This window comes from Haliotis cracherodii, unplaced genomic scaffold (assembly GCF_022045235.1).
Source record: "Haliotis cracherodii isolate W230 unplaced genomic scaffold, xgHalCrac1.p SCAF_14, whole genome shotgun sequence".
Lineage (NCBI taxonomy): Eukaryota > Metazoa > Mollusca > Gastropoda > Lepetellida > Haliotidae > Haliotis > Haliotis cracherodii.
The window spans coordinates 16,965,316-16,987,151 of record NW_027266269.1 but is presented as its reverse complement, the minus strand read 5'-3'; the positions used below and the strand labels follow the sequence as shown (position 1 = coordinate 16,987,151).

The following is a 21,836-nucleotide window of genomic DNA, read 5'->3' as shown; positions in this document are numbered from 1 at the left end:
GAGCAGGAAACTGAAAAAAACAATTGAATTGCTTCCGAAATGTTCAAAACCTCTGCGTCACTTTGAATCCATTTTGATAGGTCATTTCTAAACAATTAAGTGTTGGACTGATTTTATGTGTAAGAATTCAGTTATCCTTTTTAGATAACCTAAGTCGCACTGAGGTAAGTTGTTCATTATATGATATGTATTAGTCTACACTACATACTGAAAGTACTCTGAAAGAAAATGGTATTCGTTGGCTATTTTTAGCCGTTCGTACGCGTGCGATGCCGAAGCTGCTTTTCAGAGGTCGAAGCTTGGAGTCGGAAAACACCGGACTTTGCCGATTTAAAAGCACGCGACGCCATCTTAGATTCGTGTTGCGCGGAAGTATTGCACTGCATTTACTTTGTTTCTTTATTCATTTCTACACGAGTTCAGAAGCAAGAAGATCAGGCGAACATGAGTCAGTATATTCAAGTTACAGAGGAGGAGAACGAGGAACCTATTGAAATTCCAAGTGAAGATGATGGTACCCTGTTATTGACGACACTTTCTGCCCAGTTTCCTGGAGCATGTGGAATGAAATATCGCAATCCAGAAACCGGCGCTTATCGTGGTATCCGCCTTGTAGATGGGCGCCTGCATCCACCAGATGGTTTATGGGAATCCCACGTCTACGTTTCGGTGTTTCCAAAAGGTATGTCTTTGTCTATAATGTGACTGCATTATATTTATTAATGTTCATGATTGACATCACATTTTGTTCACGGAAGCCATGCCGGCATGTCTAACAATAGAACTGTGGTGTGACTGCGGCAGCCATGCGGTTGTTGTCGCCGTCTTCATTTATTTCCAGAAAATGCAACCGATCAGCTGCGGCAAAGAAATGTGATAATTTCTTGCCTGATATTCCAGAGACAGAACTAAAACGAAATTGCATCTGTATAGTCACGTATTACGTCTCAGCATTTAGGTAAACAATAATAGTTTATGTATGTTTTTTCCCTGTGTTTGATGTTGAATACTGAGTATCGCATACGTAATGCAAAATTACTGATATCCCATCAGACATTGAACATAGATTTATTTCACTCACTGTTAACTAAAGTAGTAGGCCTAATGTTCATTATGTATGCTTTTTGTTGTTGTAGAAAACAAAAGGAAGGGCGAAGAGGGACAAGAGAACCCAGCAGCCAAGACAAAGCGCATCGAGACATCACCATGCAGCACAGATCTCATTGTCCTTGGTCTGCCATGGAAGAGTACAGAAGATGACCTAAAGAAATATTTCGCTCAGTTTGGAGAACTGCTGTTGGTGCAGGTAATACAGTTAGACTATCGTACTTATGCATTGGGACACTTGTTTTTAGATGTTTCAGTATGTAGCCTATCACAGTGTTAATTTGATTTACATAACTAACTTCTGTGATGGTGAGAGATGGAGCAGTCATTAAGCAGTATTTTACATGGGTGATTTTACTTTACAAATCATACCATTGTATTTTGTTAAACGTTTAGGTATCTTGTACATGTTGTAGCGAGTCTTTTTTAATCCTTTCCAAGGTTAAGCGAGACATCAAGACTGGCCAGTCCAAAGGATTTGGTTTCATTCGATTTGTGGAACATTCAGCTCAAGTGAAGTGCATGTCCCAGCGTCACATGATAGATGGCAGATGGTGCGATGTCACCATACCCAACTCAAAGGTAATTGCTTTTGCGCTTTTTGTTGCGGGGTACACATGAATGAGAGCCATTCATTGTTGAGGTGTACTTTTTGTGCTTAGGTTTCCAATGGGAGAGCATGCATACCAATACCAAAAAAAATAGCTCCAAATTAGCATATAATTTCTATTATTACAGAAGTTAATTTATGATTGATCATAATGACGTATACTTACTTACACTAAATATGTCATATGTGTTTCTTGTTCTTTGTTCAACTTTTATGACATATTTAGGATTGATCAATATTGATTTTCTTTACTGAAATCGGTAAACAAAGTACATGTCATTAGCTACTCAAGGGCAGGCAACTCTATTGTTGCAGTTCCGCTATTTTGTGGTGTGATACCCGGTAAGTGTGGATTAAGTGGTTTACATCACATCCTGTTTTAGATTATGCATACAACCTAGGTTGGGTCGAGGTGTGATTCCACTACAAAAACTGTCCAGAAACTATCATAAAAAGTGAATGTATACATATCGACTGGTAGTCGCGACATACCCCAACACATCCTTATTTGATCAAGTGATGAAATATTGTGCTAAGATTTGTATAAGTAAACAGTTGACAGCGTGTGTGGATTACAAGATTTACCGATACCACGGTAATATAGAGCCCACAATATATTTTCATTCTATACATCATAGAAGTAATGTCTCCATGGGATGAAGCATATGCTGCACTGTTATAAACGTCATTGTCAATGTCCAAGTCTCTCATAAAAATTACTTGTGAATAGTGAAGCTGGTATTTACCATGATATTCCTCTACTTAACACACCCTACTTTCAGACTGGCAAGAAGCGTTTTCCTGTGAAAAATATTTGATATGTAAACAATGCTTTGATGCACATGAAATGTGTTCTCTTCTGCTTTTGTACGTGCTCCAAGCTCTATCACTAGTTGATCTTTAACATGCACTGTGTATTGCCAGGGTTAGAACTTAACACTAGCCTGCAAATCCTGGGATAGTACAGATTCCTGTGTTTTAGTTCAGATTTCCCCCATTTCCTTAACATTACAAGGGCATTTACCTCTACCCTGGCTATTAACATGATTAATGCTTTGAAACAAGCAATTTTGGAAATATTTAACCTGCAGGTTTTTATGTGATGTACAAGTCTGCATCAAGTACACACAGGTCCAGAGAAGGGATGCAAAAAAATATTCTGCTTCTCACGTGGCGGACAAAAAATATTCATTATGCCTGCAGGGCAGCAAGAGCAGTTAATGGGTGTTTCTTCGAAAGATCATTATACTTCTGTGTTTACCTTCTCAGGCATTACCTTCTGCTCGAATGGGAATACATCATTTCGTGTCAGAAGCAAATGGATTAGCTCCCAATCCTACATTGTGATTGGCTAACACACTCAAATTCTCATAGACCACAAATTTGTTATTTTTTGTTTCACAGGCCTGTCGCCACTACTGAAAAGCATCTGGAAAAGAAATACATTTAAAAACATTTATTTTTATTATGTCTCCCGCAAGTAATAGAGTCCCTCTTGACAATAAAAAATAAGTGTCAGTGATTCAAGAAGCCAGCTGCAGTTTTAACTCCCAAGTTAGAATTCCTTTCATACAAATATATAAATGATCGACATTCTTTTTTTTTCAACCAACCTTTGCGGAAAAGCTGGGATAAATCTGTGAAACATAAAATGAAAAAAATGTGTGGCCTTTTAGTTAACTTTAGTTTGAAACCCAAATCCGAATGTGCAACCTAAGGTCTTTTAATAAAGGCAGTTCAATATCAGACCATTACTCGTTAATTCTACAGACAAGCAGTATGGTACATAGTGGTTTGCAAAAGTATGTCTGGTACTTGTCTGTTCTGATAATAATGTTGTTGGAAGTTATCGGGAGCACTGCTATGCATATTCTGTTCTAAGCTTTTGAAAGGGGCGGCCAGGTAGTCAAGTGGTTAAAGCGATCACTCGTCAATTCCCGACATGGGCACAATGTGTGAAGCCCATTTCTGGTGTCCCCCGCAGTGATATTGCTGGAATATTGCTAAAAGTGGCATAGAACCATACTCACTAAGCTTTTAGAGATTATTGATATATTGTCTCGCTGTTCTGTCATGTTTCACTCTAGCCAGGGTTGCTGGTGACATTTCTAAAACATTCACTGGAAGGTCAAAATGAAAAAAAATGGCTCTGTCTATACCAAGGGCACCATCTCATGGTTACTTACAAAGAGCTTTCAAAATGATATGAAAAGAATATTTTTTAAGTGAAATCACAAAGAGCTGAAGACATTATATTTTGTTTATTATGATATATAATATATGTTTGATGTACAGACTGAGTAAAAGAATGAATGTGTTTCTCATTGCAGGAAGGTGCTCAGCAGCTCATGAACAGGAAAGTCTTTGTGGGAAGATGTACAGAAAACCTGAGCGCTGAAAACTTGCGAAACTACTTTGGCAAGTTTGGTGAAGTTGTGGACGTCTTCATTCCGAAGCCTTTCAGAGCCTTTGCCTTCGTAACATTCGCTAACCCTGAGATAGCCCAGACCCTCTGTGGTGAAGACCACGTGATAGATGGGACCAGTGTCCATGTCAGCAGTGCTGCCCCCAAGAATATGGATCGCCACGGTGATCGCAAAGGTGGAGGTGGGGGGTACAACCAAGGTTTCAACCAAGGCTTTGGGAATCAGGGTGGATGGAGCCCAGGGCCTCGCCCCTCCCCTTCCCATCATAATAATATTGGTAAGCAGAACAGTCAAAACATGGGTCAAGGGGTTGATAACCAGGTTGCTAACAACATTGGAATGAATCTTCTTAACAGCGCCATGATGGCAGCTGCCCAAGCTGTTTTAAGTGGGCAAGGTCAGTGGGGACCCCTGGGGCTGGCAGGACAGGCGGGTGGTGGGGGTGGGGGTGGAGGTGGAAATGGGGACAGTACCCCGAATCAGAACAACAGTAATCAGACCTTTGGGAATATTGGTGGGGGTGGAGGACAGGGCAGTGGAAGCAACTTCCTAGGGTGGGGTGGTCCACATTCTGATGGGCAAAGCCACAGTCCTGCAAGTCAGGGACAGTATGGAGGATGGGGAACTCATGGCAGTGGGGGGAGGTCAGGGGGGTGGAGCTGAATGGAGTGAATGAATAGTATAGCAGTGGTCATTCAGCCTACAAACACCTGCACAGTTCTACTTCCTCAATTATAATTGAAGGTACTTCTCAAAACTGTTGACTTCTGTCAACCAAATGTCCAGATTAATTGTCTGTCAGAAATTCTAAGTTTGTGCTATAATATCTTTCAATATCCACCAGGGATGTGGATTAGTTTAAAGAATATATCAGCCAATGTATGTTAAGTGACTACTGCTATGCTGTTGTGTGGTGGGATGTTGGAAACACAGCAGCTGTGGTGGAAATGTGGTAGAGAAGCATGTGTGAGGCAAGCGCTGTGAAGTGGAGGATGGGCAGTGCACCACATTGATAGTGAGGATGAGTTGGGAGTTTGTATGATGCTCTTTTTGAACTTAAGGGGCACTGTCTTCCTGACCTGCATATAGAGTAGCAGTGCTGTGTGAGTGGTGGTTATGATGATGCACATACTGTTGCTGTTGGCTCTCAAGTTTTCTGAGTCAGATGGGTTTCCATCTTTGAACTTGTCCCCCATTTGTGTTAATTTAAAGATCTTGAATTCTTCCTCTCAACAAATTGTCATATTCTATTACACGAGAACATTTTCTTACCAACCAATGCAGATTTCCAGAAAATCTACAAATGTTTGCAAATAATTGTGTAAATGGTTACAAAATACTATTTTGTAGTTCCATTTCCTTGAAAAATGTATTGTAACGGAAATGCCATTGACAGGGTTCACTCTAGTAATTTTGTGACATGGGCCCTTTATGTGAAAATTCAAATATTCCCACACATGACCATACAGCACAATGTTAAAATGCCCCTCTGTATTGAAAATGTGGGCTTTTTTCTAATTTAGGGGGTAAAAGCGCAAGGCCCCACCCTAGAATTATCCCTGCATTGATATTTGTAGTACTATCAGTTGCTTGTTGTTATATGGCCTTTGTAGCCGTTGCAAATCATGTTGTGTATTGTCAGTGAATTTGAAAGTTTTTGTATGTGTGTGGAGCATGTTTTACTTGCTTGAAGGAAGCTTGGGGAGAGTGAGCTGTGCAAGGAGAGGATTGGGAGACAAAGCTTAGTCCTAGACACAGCACATACATTGATAAGCAACAGTCCTACATCTAGTGGTGAGAGTAGATCACCATGTACATACAGCTTTCTTGCAGACTGCCACCATCACCGAGTAGCATATGTCTCAGTGTAGTCCGTGTTGTTAACTGTCAAGTGTCATGTCATTTTAATGGTCATATCATTCACAAATGTCACATCTGCAGGAATGGACGTTAACATAGCTATATATACACTTTCATACTTGTCACAACATGCAGTATTCAAATTGACTAAATTTGCATTATTTATCAATCAACCATGTTTGGGCTTTGTAACAGATGATAAGAAATTCTCTTTGAACTCAATTTGTATTCCATACAGATTACAGGAGATTATTGGGAAAATATCAAGTTTGCCTACATACATCATTGATTGTATTGCCTATATGATAAGAACATTTTACCTGACCATTCTGCTTGTTTCACATTGTGTTTTTGGTAAAATTTGGTAACATTGGTCACTGAACTGTGTCAGAATATGGTTGAATGGAAGATATTGTCAACCTGGAATGAGGAATTTTGAGAGATGATGTTTTGCAGGTGATGAATGACATTTCCCAATATGATTGAGTGGAATGATATTTTAGATATGTGGAATGTGTCAAATACATTGTTTGATTTGGTTTGTTTTGAGTGACAATGCTATTGAAAGATATACACCTTGGCTATGTGTTGTGTTTTGTGTTTGAGTGTTGATTGATCAAGGAACGTTAACACAGGAGCCATATTTGTTCCTGTCACAGTAACTAGCTCCTACTATTTAGAAGTCATGTGAGCAGGCAAAGAATGGTGCTGTGATGGGAAAGTGATGAGCCTGACAGTTTAAGATTGTGTGGGAACAGATATGGCTGTCTGTTCGATTGCTGAAGGGAAGAAGTCTGGCTGGAGGAAGTAGCTGGAGAAGGAAGCATTGTGACCATGGTGAATGTGTCTGAGAATGGAGGCGGGTTACAGTGGATGTGTTGAGTAGTGGTTTGTGTGTACACAACCTGAGGGTGGTGGTGTCACATTTATGGAAACACATGCCATACTTCATCCCACTGAGAGGAACACTCAGTCAAACAATTTACAGTATTTCATCACTTACTACCATTATGATATTCTAGACCCAGTAGATGTTAAGTACTGGTATTAATGAATATGCATTATGGTGCCATATTAACATTCCTGGTCTGCAAAGATAGTGCTGTTGCTGAATATGTGGAATGTTTAATTGCTTGGTCAAAAGACCTCTCCAACATGCACAGACCCGCAGACAAGAGTTCCTGCTGGTCTGATGAAACTTACCCGTCAATGATATTTCAATTCGAACGGCAGTCATCTGTTTTAGTTGTCAGTTGTGAAACATGATACCTACATTACCACCAACCCTCTTTTGCTCACTGAGTTGTCATAGAAACCGATTCAGTTCAGGGATGGCAGTCTTTCGAGATATTCCTTATCAGGCCATTTTAAGCTATTTGTGAATCAATCATCCAGTCACCCATTTCAGACACCTGCATTTCCACAGCATTTCCAACCCATTTATGCACACCATCTGTTTCGTTCTAGGACACCTTAATATTTTTTGTTCTTTGTGATGTAAGATTGTTTTGGGGTATGATAAGGTTATCATAATATGATGCTGTGTGAACCAAAGACAATTCCAAGGGTTTTTTTTAAGAAGGGACCTTGTTGAAGTAGCAAATACTAATATGACTGGTATGACTTCGATATCCTCCCTGAACTGAGAACAACATCACTAACACCACCACAATCAAAGGAATGTTGTAACAGTAGGTGATATTTTAGAAGGTGCTGATTGATTCAAGCATGGTTCAGCCCTGCTTATAGTAGTAACACGACTTGTCAATGCACACAATACTACTTTATGTTGTGATACTTCAATGCGACAACAGATTCTCAAACAGCACTTCACACTCTTCGAACCAAGAAGAAATAAAACAATCTTAAGATGAGAAGACAATAGATGGATGTTTCAAGGACACATTTTTGTGCAGATAGGGACGGCTGTTTTCTGAAGATAATTAATTTATGGGGTTGTATCTGCAGGTATGGAATGAACTTGCCATTATATTTTGCCTGGTGTACAGGCATCACTTCAACCATGGGAAACTTTATTTTGGTGTTTTTTTTATAAATTTTGTGTGTGTTCTGTTTGAAATTTTGATCTGACATATGTTTTGAGAATTTTGACCCAAACCTGTACTGATAATGGGTACAACCTCAGCAATTTGTTTACCTGTCTTATAGTGTTATCATCCATGCAATTGTTTGCTTTTCTGTCCCAACTAAATGTGCGGTACTATTTCCAGCCCTTACTGGTGCCAGAAACCATTACAGTGACTTCTACCAGTCACAAGATGGGCAAGGAGGTTACTACCAAGGAGGGCGTTACTGAGAATGGATGATGGATGGATGGATGGATGATGGATGGATGGAAGGAAGGAAGGAAGGAAGGAAGAGTAAAGCATGGATAGGTGAATGGACACGTGGTGTGACCTCCAAATCAACAGAATTTGACAGCCTTCTACTATTATTTTTTGCAGAGACAAGGCCAACTTTGACTTTTTAATGTTTCATCAGTTTGATACTCTAAGTAGTTCACCATCCAACCAGCACTGTTCTCATTCAGGAAACTTGCAGACCCAAGGAGTTAGTAGCACGTCTCAGTCACTGTATGGAGGGATTGTATCAGCAGGCATTCATGTCCCAGAGAGGTGGTTGTCTCGGACGAGAGGAATCACCATAATAAAGAGTGAAGGAGTTGAAATCAAACAATTCTAATCGTTTCACATTGTTTACCAGTGATTGATCCAATATGTCACCAGAACTAGAAAACTAGATGATATTTCAGTTCGTTTGGACTGAAATGTTAAAGTGTTAGATACATTAAATACATCATACTTTAAGCTCTTGATAGATTCCTCATGTCATGGAAATTGATTATGCAAGAGGTTAAGAGAGAAGTAATTGTCAGATTCCAGTCTGTTGGCTCCTAAAATTAACTTGCTGTTTTTGACCAGTGAGAGTGAATGTAGGATTTTACACTGAAGTAATTGTTTCAGTGACTTGGAACAGAAGAGTTCAGTATGATCCACTTCTGCCCAAGGTGTGCCTTGGTTTACTTACTAAACTTGATTGGGAGTGCATTGAGGACCCATTCTACTCTGAAAGTCAGAGGTTGATACCTTGAAACTGTGTATTCCACAATACAGTTGTTAAGAAAAATGTAGCCCAGTGACCCACTAGATTGCACCACTGAACAACTTGCTTGTATTTATTTATTTACTTACTTACTGGTTTATCTAAAATGACATATATAATTTTCGAAAATACCCAGCCCAACTTAATTTCCTCAATAACATGAACACGTTTTTACTTTTTGATCCAATTAATGAAAAAAAAGGCTTCCAATTGTGATAGTCCAAGTGTGAATGCAGTGATGAACATTCTGATGCTGTGAGGCAGTTGGTCGCCTGTGCAGCTCAACTTGGCCAATAAAAATCAAATCAAAATGTTATCTGAAAATGAAATCTTTGATCTAATTTGGAAAAGTGCCAAGAAATGCCTGTTTTCTTCAGTCTTTTGTTTGGCCATCCTATGATTTAATATTGGTGCTTTCACCACAACTTGCGTCCAATACATAGTTATAAGTATAATTTATTGACACTGGTGTTGAAAAGTTGTGCTCAGAAACTGCTTTAAAATGTGATGCTTTGCATGAGTGAGTTTACGATGACGATGTACTCTAAACATTAAAGACCTCTAATCAGACTCTGCTCTTGCATCACACAGAACACATTACACAAGTCCAATTAGCTGCCACACTATCACTAAATGATTTAACATTCATCTCAATTTGAATGTAGCTGGTGTACCGCATGGGTACTATTGTAACTACATTAGATTTAGTCATTCCTTGACATTTGACGTGAACAAACTGGAAAAAAAACCAAGCTGTCTAGTGTCCTCCTGCATTATTTTCACTAGTATTTCACTATGGAATGGAGACGTGTAGAGGATATTTGTCTTCCCACGTCAGAAGATATCACGTTTTGTCTAATCGTGTCTCCTGCAAAGTTGATATTTTCACGATATGTCTACAATATATTATGTCGCATGCATTTTGTGGCATGGTTTTGGCTTCTTACTCAGAAAACCATACTCTCATTGAGGCAAACTGAAAATTCCGTCATAATAGTGTGATTTCTGACCCGTGAAGATCCGGGGTAGAATGGGTCTTCAGCAACCCATGCTTGCTGTGAAAGGCGACACCTTGTCGCAAGAGGCAACTTAAAGGATTGGGTGGTCAGACTCGCTGACTCGGTTGATGCATGTCTTCCAAGTGCGTGGATCGATGCTCATGATATTAATCACTGGATTGTCTGGTCCAGACTCGATTATTTACAGACCGCCGTCATGTTGCTGATATATTGCTGAGTGCGGCGTTCAACAACAAATAAACAAAACTTGGAAATACCTGCCAGTGAAGCAGACGGAAAGAAATTTGAGTGAGATGCCAATTTTACTTCATTTAAATAGTAAACACCGATTATTTGAGGCTGACAAGTTCAGGCGTCTGGAAGAACAATGATGTCGGCAATGTCTGAAGAGATTTGGTCGGTTGGTTTGTTGTTTAACGCCGCACTCCGCAATATCACAGCTATATGACGGCGGTCTGTAAATAATCCAGTCTGGACCAGACAATCCAGTGATTAATATCATGAGCATCGATCCACGCAATTGGGATCGATGACATGCATCAACCTAGTCAGCGAGTCTGACCACCCGATCCTGTAAGTTGCCTTTTACGTCAAGCATGGGTTGCTGAAGATCTTTCTACTCCGGATCTTTACGGGTCCGACAATGTCTTAAGTTATGCAGACTTTAATTGTTTTTAATTTGTAATATTCTCCATCCGACCGGAATTTTTACAGAAATAGCCATGTTGATATCTTGCAATACCTCTGATGGAGTAGGGGGGCACGTGTGGCCCAGTCGTATGAGGCCCCGCGATTCGCTGTGCAGATTTGCGTCCCTTGGGTGCGGCAGAATGCCTATTTAACAGTATTGGCATATCGGGGACAGGCTTGTTTTTACACATTTCAGTTAAGCTTTTCAACATGATTTTTCTTCCATTTTGATAAAATTGACATGAAGAACTATACGTTTTCCACAGAACTACAGTGACAGATCGACTGTCTATTTGAGCAATTCTGCATGACTCATACTTAACTGATTGCATAAGTTGCGTCATTTTGTAAGCGATATCTTGTACTTCCTTAAATCACAGGGAGAAATAGGGAGGAACACATTTAGTTTGTATTTTTGGTTTTGAGTTTTAAAGAGCCAAGAATACTGAAGGCTCTAACTGATAGTAGCAAATCATTCAATAATTTTAACATCGACGGGACTAAATGATTTAATAAATAATTGTGTTGTGCTGAGAGGTATTTATATATTTTGCAGACACGTTGCAGCAACAGTGGTAGGAGTTCATACAAGGAGGAAGGGGCTACATCATAGTATTATTTTATGAAACAAGCATATATTGTGATAGTTCATCATTTCTGCATGTGTATTCCAACCAGTTTCAAACTAGAGGGCATATTTCAGTAACCCGGCAACTGTAGTCTGAGCGACCATCCCATACCTCACAAGCATATTAAGGCGAGGACGTATATAAATGGCCGACATAATTTTAAAGTCTATTTTTCGCCATAAACTTTAATTTTCGCATGCAAATAATCATTTTTGTAGGTTTTTTTTGGGTCAAATTATTAATACGATTAAACCGTTTACCATCCGAAGAGAAGATGTACCCTGATGCTTATGAGTACTTCCATTTTTCAATTTCATTGAAATCGATAATCGATCTCAAATTTGAATTTACTGGTATTGCAGCTATATGGCGGCGGTCTGTAAATAATCGAGTCTGGACCAGACAATCCAGTGATTAATATCATGAGCATCGGTCCACGCAATTGTGATGCGGCGACATATCAACCATGTCAGCGTCGCCTCGTAAGACCAGCATAGTCGCCTTTCACGGCAAGCATGGGTTGCTTAAGACATTTTACCCGGGATCTTCACGGATATCCACAACAATGAATCGCTTTGACATTTTAGCTCAGTATCCAGTGCTCCATCAAATTTTTAGGCTGCCCCCCCCAAGGTAACGACAAACACCAGGAATCTTGGACCTGTCATCATGCACGTGCTAGCTGCTCAGCAAGTTCTAAGACTCTCGGATATGCAAAGAAATATATATATATATATTAAGAAATATAATGTAATTTTAACAAATTGTATACTTTTTTAATATTAGCATTTGAAATTTATCTTGGATGTAAAACCATTTTTCTTCATCACCGAATAGCTGTGGTATAGGATGAATAATTCAGATAACAGGCCAAGCGCTCTGTCTCCATGAATCCAATGAATGTAAAAGACCGAGGGAAGGTTTTCCCAGTAGGTAAACATTCTCAGACTAACATCTAGTGTCTCATCTGATGCTATTTCCTGAAAACACATTAATGTGAATACCAGCCATTTGGTGGGTATTCTTTAACCATCTGGACACAGTCTCTGTAGTGACTGGCTCATGAGGTCATAAGTGACACAACAGCAATTGGTCTAGGTCACTATATAATACGTTTTGCAGCTTCAATATAAGACCAAGTCGCAGAATATGTTTTGCACTTTTATTTTGCAATATAATCTCCATTCACCCCAACAAACTTATTCCATTTGTCCTTCAAGCTTTTAAGACCACTTTTATAGAAATCCGTAGATTGGCCCTGTAACCACGCCTCTGTGGCAGCCTTTATGTCCTCCTCATTCTGGAAGCGTCTTCCACGTCGGGAAGATTTCATTTGCCGGAACAGGAAATAGTCACTGGGGGCTAAGTCTGGGCTTTAGGGTGGGTGATTTAACTTTTCGAATCCACATTCACATATGGCGGCCTGTGCAATACTCGACTTGTGAACCAGATCGTTGTCATGCAAAAGTAGAATACCACGTGTTAACACGTTGGGGTTAAGTGATACTTTACACACACACACCTTCCATTGCATGGATTCCAATTTAGCTTCTGGGTCCCAGTGGTGGATCCATGTTTCATCACCTGTCACTAGACGAGAAAGAAATCTGGCTTCATCTGCAGTATAGAGATTCAGGTGGTCTCAACAACTTTCGGTTCTCTGATGGCGATCTTGAGCTCTGAGGTTTCTAGGTAACCATCTTACAGATACCTTGGACATACTAAGATACTCATGAATAATGGTTCCAACAGTTCCAACTGATAATTGGAATTCCCTAGAAAGTTCACACACTTTCACTCGTAGGTCAGACAAAATTCTTCTCTCTATAGCAGCAATGGTCTCTGGTTGGGTGGCATCTGAAGGCCTGCCTGGCCTTGGGTCATCGTCTGTTGACTCCCTACCCCTTTTAAACTGTAGAGATCAACGGCAAACTGTCGAATAGTCAGGAGCATCCTTACCCAACAAATTACACATGCGATTATGGATTTCTTTTGCTTTGCATCCCTACTTGGAAAGGAACTTGAGAGAATCCATGATTGAATGTGAATAAGCCACTACATCTAACTTATTGTTGTGTCTAGAACTTGTTATGACTAGTGTCACACCTGCCACAAGTTGACATTGTTTGTGTAAACACAAACGTCCAAGTTGCAAAACTTACTGAACGCCCCTCTTATGTCTGGCATGGACCAGTTGGATTTGAGACATCTCACAGCCGCAGTCTCTCATTCTCAAATCTCTCTTATTCCATAGGTTTTAGTTGACTACCTGCTTGTTTGATTAAATCGGTTAGACCAAAAACCTTTTTGTTTGATTCTGACATATTTTTCAATACCAGTAAATGTAATGATTAAGCTCTTTGGCCAGAAACTAATGCTGAGAGCTCAGCATTTTCTCCAATTCCTATTAAGTAAGCAAGTACTGTACCAACATCCCACATCTGATGGTACTTAGGGAGCGATGGTTGAGTGTTAGAGACACTGTGTGAGAACCTCTTAAAGACAATGTGCTGACCAATTGGGAGCCTACATGGTAAGGTCAATTTGGACCACAGAGCACTGCAAGTAGTATGTATAGCACTATAACCCACACAAGCACGGTACAATTCTGCCATGAACTTAATACATGCACCTGGAGAGGGATCTGAAGGGTCACTTTGTTCGAACACTTAAACTCTTCCATTTATCCTGATAGGATTTGTACTGATGCCTTATTGCTTTTCGCAAAGAGTTCATAATAATGTAAACGGAGCTCTCAGGGAGCCCCATGTAAGTGAGACCTTGTCAGACAAATGGCAAACTAGAAGTAACACCTTGTTGTGCAGGGGTTATACTTAATTGAAATTGTCAGGAAGTACAGAGTCTGACTGCCTCTGGGAAGTGCTTTTCATGGTGAGACACACATCTTGGTGCAGTGGGTGGACCAGTAGGGATGCACAACAGGCCTTCTGCTGGATCTTTTCTGACCTTCTGAACAAGTCGCTCCAGAACACTGTATGGAAGAAAGGCATAAATGTATACTGAGCCCAGTCATACATAAAGGCATCACTTATGAGCTTCAGGATCTTGACACCAAGAAAAGTACTTGTCTGTTTGCTTATTCATTCGTGAAGCATACAAACCACGCAGGGGTTGTACAACTGGCTCGTAGGTTTATGAAAAAGATTCTTATTCAACATCCGCTCAGTTTCCTCATGAAATACTCTACCCTCCTTATCCGTTTCAACATTTAAGGAGCCAGGTATGTGAACTGCAGAAAGCCACATATCATGTAACATGGCATGGAGCCACATGTCTCCAGCAACCGCACAACACCTGAGACTGAATGCCTCCCGTATGATTCAGGTATGCCACTGCCGTTGAGCAGTCAATTCTGAGTCGCACATGAAGACCTGCAAATCTGTCAGTGGAGCACTTGAGACCAAACAGAACAGCTTTACGTTCAAGATAGTAAGTATTACCCACAAGCTGCACTTCATCGGTATACAATCTAGCTTCTGTCTTCTCACTGCAATTATCAAACACATCACCCCACCCCAATTAAGATACATCTCTTGAAAGTTTATGGAAAGGGGAGATAATATTATATGCCCACCACTTCAAATTCTGCTAGGCTAGAGTCTGTTAGAATCATTAGAGTTTAAAATTTTCCCATGAAGATTTCAGGGCAATGTTCTTTTCCATCTCTAATTGCTTAGTGTACAGACCAAAACACGCGACAATTGGATATGATGCCCATAATTTCAGCCACTAGTCTAATGGGAACCGCTTTATGCTTGCATATGTTCTCGTGTTTCTCCTTATACTTCTCAATCTTCCTTTCAGTGAGTGTAATAGTCATTCTTTTAAAATTCAGAATAAAACTCAAGCCAGTGAATTTGTTCCAAAACAGATTTCTCACAACAAAACCCAGCATCTCTAGTCTTTCTATTGTGCTATTGGTACTGTCTATACATCTTGAATAGTTTTCACTTTGAAAATAAGAATCATCACCATAAGCAACAGATAAATGCCCTTCCTCGTGCAGATGACTAACTCCTTTAGTAGCTGGCGCATCAGTTGATTCGCCTGTGGTAATCAGGTCACAACTCAACCCTTGACTGCCCTCGCTCAACGTGGTCGTTACAACCATGCTAAAATTAGCTGCATGATACTCCGCTGCGTTGGCAGAATCTTCAGGCCCATAATAAATTTGATTTTCAATGTCGGACAGTTAGATAAGTACTAAGGTTAGCCTGTCCCCCGCTGTTAATGCATATCATGCATGCGCTGAAGAATGTCAACATTAAAGTGTTCTGATTCTCTCTAGGTCCACTCTGGGAAACCTTCACTATCGTACCTTATTCTTAATTCAATTCATGTGTAAGTTGCCCAAGTATCTTATTCAGAGCAGTTTCCTTTGAAACTGGTGTCCCCATTTTAAGTATTGTTTTCAGGGACATTAACATGTCCTCCCTGACACACGCTTTTGGGTTGACAAAGACTGTCCAAACAGTTCATGGTTTAATTTGCCCAAAATGATCACGCCATTAGACTCCGGAGATGGGATAATGGCTCTCAGAGAAAAAAAAGTTAATTCACAAGGGTTAATGTGTGAAAACAACAAAACAGAAAGATCGGAACAAACTTAATAATATGTACAAGAACTACACTCTTCACAAAAAGAAACGCACATGTAGTATGTAGTTTAATGAACCTGACTACAGAAAAATTCCGGTATATAAATTGGATATGTGTTATAGAAAAATGTTGGTGGCCTGATATTCGACAAACGGTGCGTCAAAACGCAGCCATTAAGACTCCAGTTAAGTGTTTTTAAAATGTAAGAATCATAGCATCTTGGGCATTTATCACAAGCTTCTGGATCAGTTTGATTTGGTGCTTGACAAGAATAATACTAGTTTCTGGAACTTGAATCGCCGCACATTTCACACCCCATTAACATATATTGGCATTCATTTTTCGGGCAGAAGAGTTACATCTTTCAGAGTGATGTTGCGACTTTCTGTAAGAGCTGTTGCAATGGCTAAAACGACATATTGCAGATCAGATTCCAGATGGGCTAGGCTAAGAAAGTATTAGAATATGCAGGGCTGGAGAATGTTTGCAAGTACCAGTGAAATAATGACTGACATAAGTTGTGTATTCCCTGATTCTTTCTGTGGTTTCTTTATCAATGACGTTTGTTGAACATCCCTTCAGATCGATTCTGTTCAACTCCTCTGTTTTATCCCTTCTGATTTTCCTGTCCTTGAGTATTTTTTGTTATTGTGAAATATCCAAAACTCATACTGTTGTTTGACTTGTTTGTGCTCAGTGGATAGGCCTTATTGAAGTGGAATTCAAAATATAGAATCTTTGACCACTCTCCGGCGGAGCTGAAAATGTCTCTATGAATGACACGGAACTTGGGATATTTGCGATTGTAAGACTCTGAACTTTAACATAAACAGCTTCAATTGGTTCCAACAGTCTGTAATTTGTTATTATCTACTTGGGTGTTCCATTTCTTTTGCTTTAGATCCCAAACGTTAGATGTTATTGTAAGTTTATCCCAAATTTTTGTTCCATACGATCGGGCCTATATTTGTGCCAAATATTATGAAGTCAACACCCTATGTAATATTGTCCAAAACTCTTAAGACTTTTTAATGTCTACAAAGCTACACAAACGTTCCTGTTACGTCAAGAAACAAAATTAACTTTTCAGGATGTAGATGTATACGATCAGTGCAATTAGTTTGGATTTGAGCTGCTAATATATGAAAGGGACTTGATATACACCCTTGGCGGACACCGATGTTACTTATATGATGTCCAAATTATTCACATTTGTATATGAGAACAAACTAACCAATGCTGCTACTAAGCCTATGTGACCAGTGAAGATTCTGGGGTAGAATAGGTCTTCAGCAACCCATGCTTGTCGTAAAAGGTGACTATGCTTATCGTAAAAGGCGACTAACGGGATCGGGTGGTCAGGCTCGATGACTTGGTTTATGCATGTCATCGATCCCAATTGCGTGGATCGATGCTCATAATATTAATCACTGGATTGTCTGGTCCAGACTGGATTATTTACAGACCGCCGTCATATAGCTGTAATATTGCTGAGTGCGGCGTTAAACAACAAACCAAACCAAAACCAAAACCAAACTAAGCCCATGTCCTTAAATGAGGGACCACATGCTAATAATTTTAACAGAGTCAAAAGCCTTTGCAAATTCTACAAATAAAGCATATAACTTTTACTGATAGATATCTCTGTGTTATCGAATGGAGGATAAAAGCATTTAGATTGTATTAAACCGCCCAATATTTAAAGCGATATAATGAGAAGGGTTATGCTTCTTTAATTATGAACATCGCTGGTTGCACTGTGCAATGTTTAAAAAACTCTACTACCACATTATTAGTTCCAGATGCCTAATTATCTTTAAGGTGAGAGATGCTGTCGATGATTTATTTTTTTTGTTAAAAATATTCTGCCTTTTTTCTTACAGATATCAGTGTACTGATTTCTTACTCTATTATAAGGTCTATTAGAAACAAATCTTATTATCCTTGATTCGCATGCGCTAAGGCGATAATAACTTCCCGAACACGCTCCTGCTCCAGTCTATCATACGCTATCTCGCCGTCGCGCATGTATTATTTATGGCTTAATGTATATCTCGTGCCTTAGAGGTTTGGTGAATTTTACACGTCCATATTTTAAACAGATATTTTTAACTTTCATGAGAAGAGTGAGTGAGTGAGGTAATGCTTTACGTCACATCGGCAATATTTCCGCCATATCGTGACGATTCATGAGAAGAAAGCTATTGTTTCATACTGTATATACTGTCTCTGGCTGTGTACATCTGCATATGCTTTAACCTGTTTATATCATAGCTGTACCTAAGGTTAGAATTAAATAAACTACCTGGACTGCCAAAATTACACCTTAAAACAACAAAAATGGTCTAGTACACATTTAATCCCATGCCACTTCTACTCAATGAATTAATTTTTTTCTCATCCTAACCTTGTTTTGTAACAACCTAAGTAACAGATACACATACACACATTGCTGTTCCAACTACAAAATGCCTGTCATAGACTTAATTATTAAATTATTAATGTTGTTATTTGTGCACTTTGCAAACATCTCTCCTCACAAAAGGAAACAGAAAATGAATGATCAACATGTTCATCATCACGTTAAGTGAGGACATACAGGAGAAATATATTAAAGTTTTTTTCAAAGTTGGGATTTAACCATCATGTCGACGTGAAAACAATACATTCTTCATAATTCATGTCCTCACATGGGCTTTCCCCCTACATTGAATATAAAGATAATTAATTTTTGTGTTTTATTTAAATTTTGACAACGATACAAAAGAAACTTGACATAGATGTCAAACCATTTTTTGCCAAATAACTAAAATAATTACATTAAATGAGAACCAAATAAGTCAACCCAGAAAGATGATGTGTCTATAATTCGCGAAAACACATGCAAAGCACATAAACATAGCGTTTGGTGATCAATTTTACAGCTTCATCCAAACGCAACCGCCTGTAAAAAACGTGCAGCACAGGATCCTGCATTTAGGCATGCAGGCCCTCCTGCTGAATGGGTATAAAAATCCACATCAACGGCTGTTCATACAGTCCTTATAACGGCAGTAGAGGCGGTGACAGAATGCCAAGACTGAATGCAGCTCAACAGAACAACGCCATTGGGAAATTACAAGCTGGAGCAAACTCAGCAAGAAGTGGCCAGGCACTTTGGCGTATCCAGACAGACAATCTCCGCACTGTGGACCCGATACAACAACACCAACAGTTGACGACAGACCAAGGTCAGGAAGACCAAGGGTGACAACCCAAGCACAAGATCGATACATCCGTCTGCGACACCTCCGAGACCGCACTACCACATCCACGTCTACAACCACACAGATCCCTGGGGTACGCAGCATATCAGATCAAACGGTACGCAACAGACTGAGGGAGGCTGGACTTTTTACACGAAGACCTGTTCGACGTCATGTATGGACCCCACGTCATCTGGCGGACCGTCTGTTTTGGTGCCAACATAGGGTTAGATGGGCACGTGCAAGGTTGAGAAATGTACTGTTTACTGACGAGTCCCGTTTCCTACTCACACGTGCTGATGGGTGCGCACGTGTCTACAGACGTCGGGGTGAACGTTACGCCCCCAACTGTGTGCAGCAGGTTGTCCCATTTGGCTGCGGGAGTGTCATAGTATTGGCCGGAATTCATCACGGTGGTAGAACGCCTCTCGTGCATGTGACAGGTGCATTGACAGGTGTGCGTTACAGAGACTTGATCCTACAGCCTTACGTTCTTTCTCACGTCAACGTTCATGGCGGACAGTTCCAGCAGGACAACGCTCGACCGCATATTGCACGTGTTTGTCAGGACTTCTTACAGCACAAAAACATCCAGACATTACTTGGCCAGCCCAGTCACCAGATTTGTCCCCGATTGAGCATCTGTGGGACGAGTTGGATAGACGCGTTCGCAGAAGGAATCCACCGCCCCAAACACTTCAGGCGCTTCTTGATACACTTCAGCATGAATGGCAGCACATCCAACAACTTGATTGCATCTATGGGTCGTAGGTGTCAAGCGGTGATTGATTCACGTGGTGGGCACAACCGATACTGACATTTTCTGTACCCCTGTGACATTAACTGTTTGGTGTAAGTGTGTGTGTCTAGGTGACACGATTACTGTTTTGAACATTGTGTACATTGATCTTCAAACAGTGTTTCAATTATGCTTTCTGTGTCCTATTTTGAAACAATCGCATTATATTACATTTTGAAAGTCAGTGTCAAGTTTCTATTTATGAAAAGTATATAATACTATGCATATCAAAATCCACTGGCACTTGTGAAGGTAACTATAATGTCAGCAGCTGGAATTTGTCACAGATAAAAACACGGATTCTAGCCAAGTCTGGTCGTCTTTGAATGCATGAACTGGTTGAGGAAGAAAGGATAAAAAAAAGACATCTAAATGGTGTTCAAAAGTACTCCCTGCTACCTGCCTCGTCCCAAGCACCAATACACAGTATGGTCAATGGCAATTGTAAAAGTCACAAACACAACTAAATGAGATCCTGGCTACATGGTCACATCTGATGATTTTTAAGATCACAAATCATATCAGTCAGTCAACACCACAATCTATATTCATTTCGAATATCCTGTTAGAACTGTGGTATATGTTAGGAAAATACATTCTGATATCCAGAGTCCCCCACCATACTTCCTCCTACTAATTCTTCCCCCCAAAAAAACAAAAGTGGAAAATATAAAGTCACACCATTTTCGTCCTGGGACACCCATTTGCCCATTAACACGAAAATATTTTAATTTTGGTTATTAATTTATCATGTTCACAGTGAATTCTTGATCTTCTGTTGTGAAAAATGTTTATTACCATTAGCACGGTGGGTCGCCTAAAGCATAACTACAGACACATGCATTTCTTTGATTGTGATAGTGCCGCCTACAACATCCTTGACTACATTCTTCACCACACTATGTACAACATATACTAGCCACATAAAGAAACTGTGCACGGAGAAAATATAGATATAAGGGCACACCATCCATATATGAGAGATAGGTTTGAACACAGCAATTATTGGAGACATTCAAACGCTCATGCACGTGCCATGCGATATGACGTCATTGATGGGGGCCTATGTACGTGCATCCTGTACAGCTGTACACAGCATGTGCAACACAAAATTCGCTGTCACTTTGGAAAGCATGATCTGTGGTCATTCAAAAATTCAAAACTTCTCAGGCGCAGACACAAGCATATCACAAGCAAATCATGCCAAGATTGACAGCTGCACAGCGTCATGAAGCCATTGGAATGATCCGAGCGGGAATAAGGCAACAACAGGTGGCAACACATTTCCAATGCCATCATAACACGATATCGGCATTGGTGAGGCGTTATCAGAACACAAATGACGTTGCCGACCACCCACGTTCAGGACGTCCCCGAGTAACGACGCCAAGACAGGACAGATGGATTCGAGTTACACATCTCCGACACAGGTTCCAAACGGCAGTAACGACGTCCCAGACAATTCCTGGACTGCGCCGTATCCATCCCAACACTGTCAGGAATCGTTTACGTTAGTACGGGATTCGACCACGACGCCCTGCCATACGTCCCATCCTGACACACGAGTCATCGAGTCAACCGTCTAAGATGGTGTCGAAATCATGTTCGCCAACCGTGAATATGGTCAGGAAATGTTGTCTTTACAGATGAATCGAGTTTCAACATTTCCCACAGTGACGGGCGCCAACGTGTCTACCGGCGTTTGGGA

At 40.2% G+C, this 21,836-nt stretch overlaps 1 protein-coding gene and 1 pseudogene across 4 annotated transcripts; one reads left to right on the top strand and one right to left on the bottom strand.

The window, feature by feature from the left end:
- The first annotated feature begins 333 nt into the window (after positions 1 to 333).
- On the top strand, positions 334 to 9,362 carry LOC139461035 (TAR DNA-binding protein 43-like). 4 transcript variants are annotated; one of them, XM_071242529.1, is made up of 5 exons: positions 334 to 682; positions 1,137 to 1,306; positions 1,549 to 1,689; positions 4,048 to 4,420; positions 8,555 to 9,362. In XM_071242529.1, exons 1-5 carry the CDS (start codon positions 445 to 447, stop codon positions 8,704 to 8,706), a joined length of 1,074 nt encoding a protein of 357 aa, XP_071098630.1. In that variant the 5' UTR covers positions 334 to 444; the 3' UTR covers positions 8,707 to 9,362. The 4 variants fall into 4 exon arrangements, with proteins under 4 accessions (XP_071098630.1, XP_071098632.1, XP_071098631.1 ...); XM_071242531.1 differs by having other exon boundaries at positions 8,469 to 8,639; XM_071242530.1 differs by having other exon boundaries at positions 8,235 to 8,639.
- A 3,065-nt stretch (positions 9,363 to 12,427) lies between these two features.
- Positions 12,428 to 14,269, bottom strand: LOC139460249 (uncharacterized; annotated as a pseudogene).
- Positions 14,270 to 21,836: the final 7,567 nt, after the last annotated feature.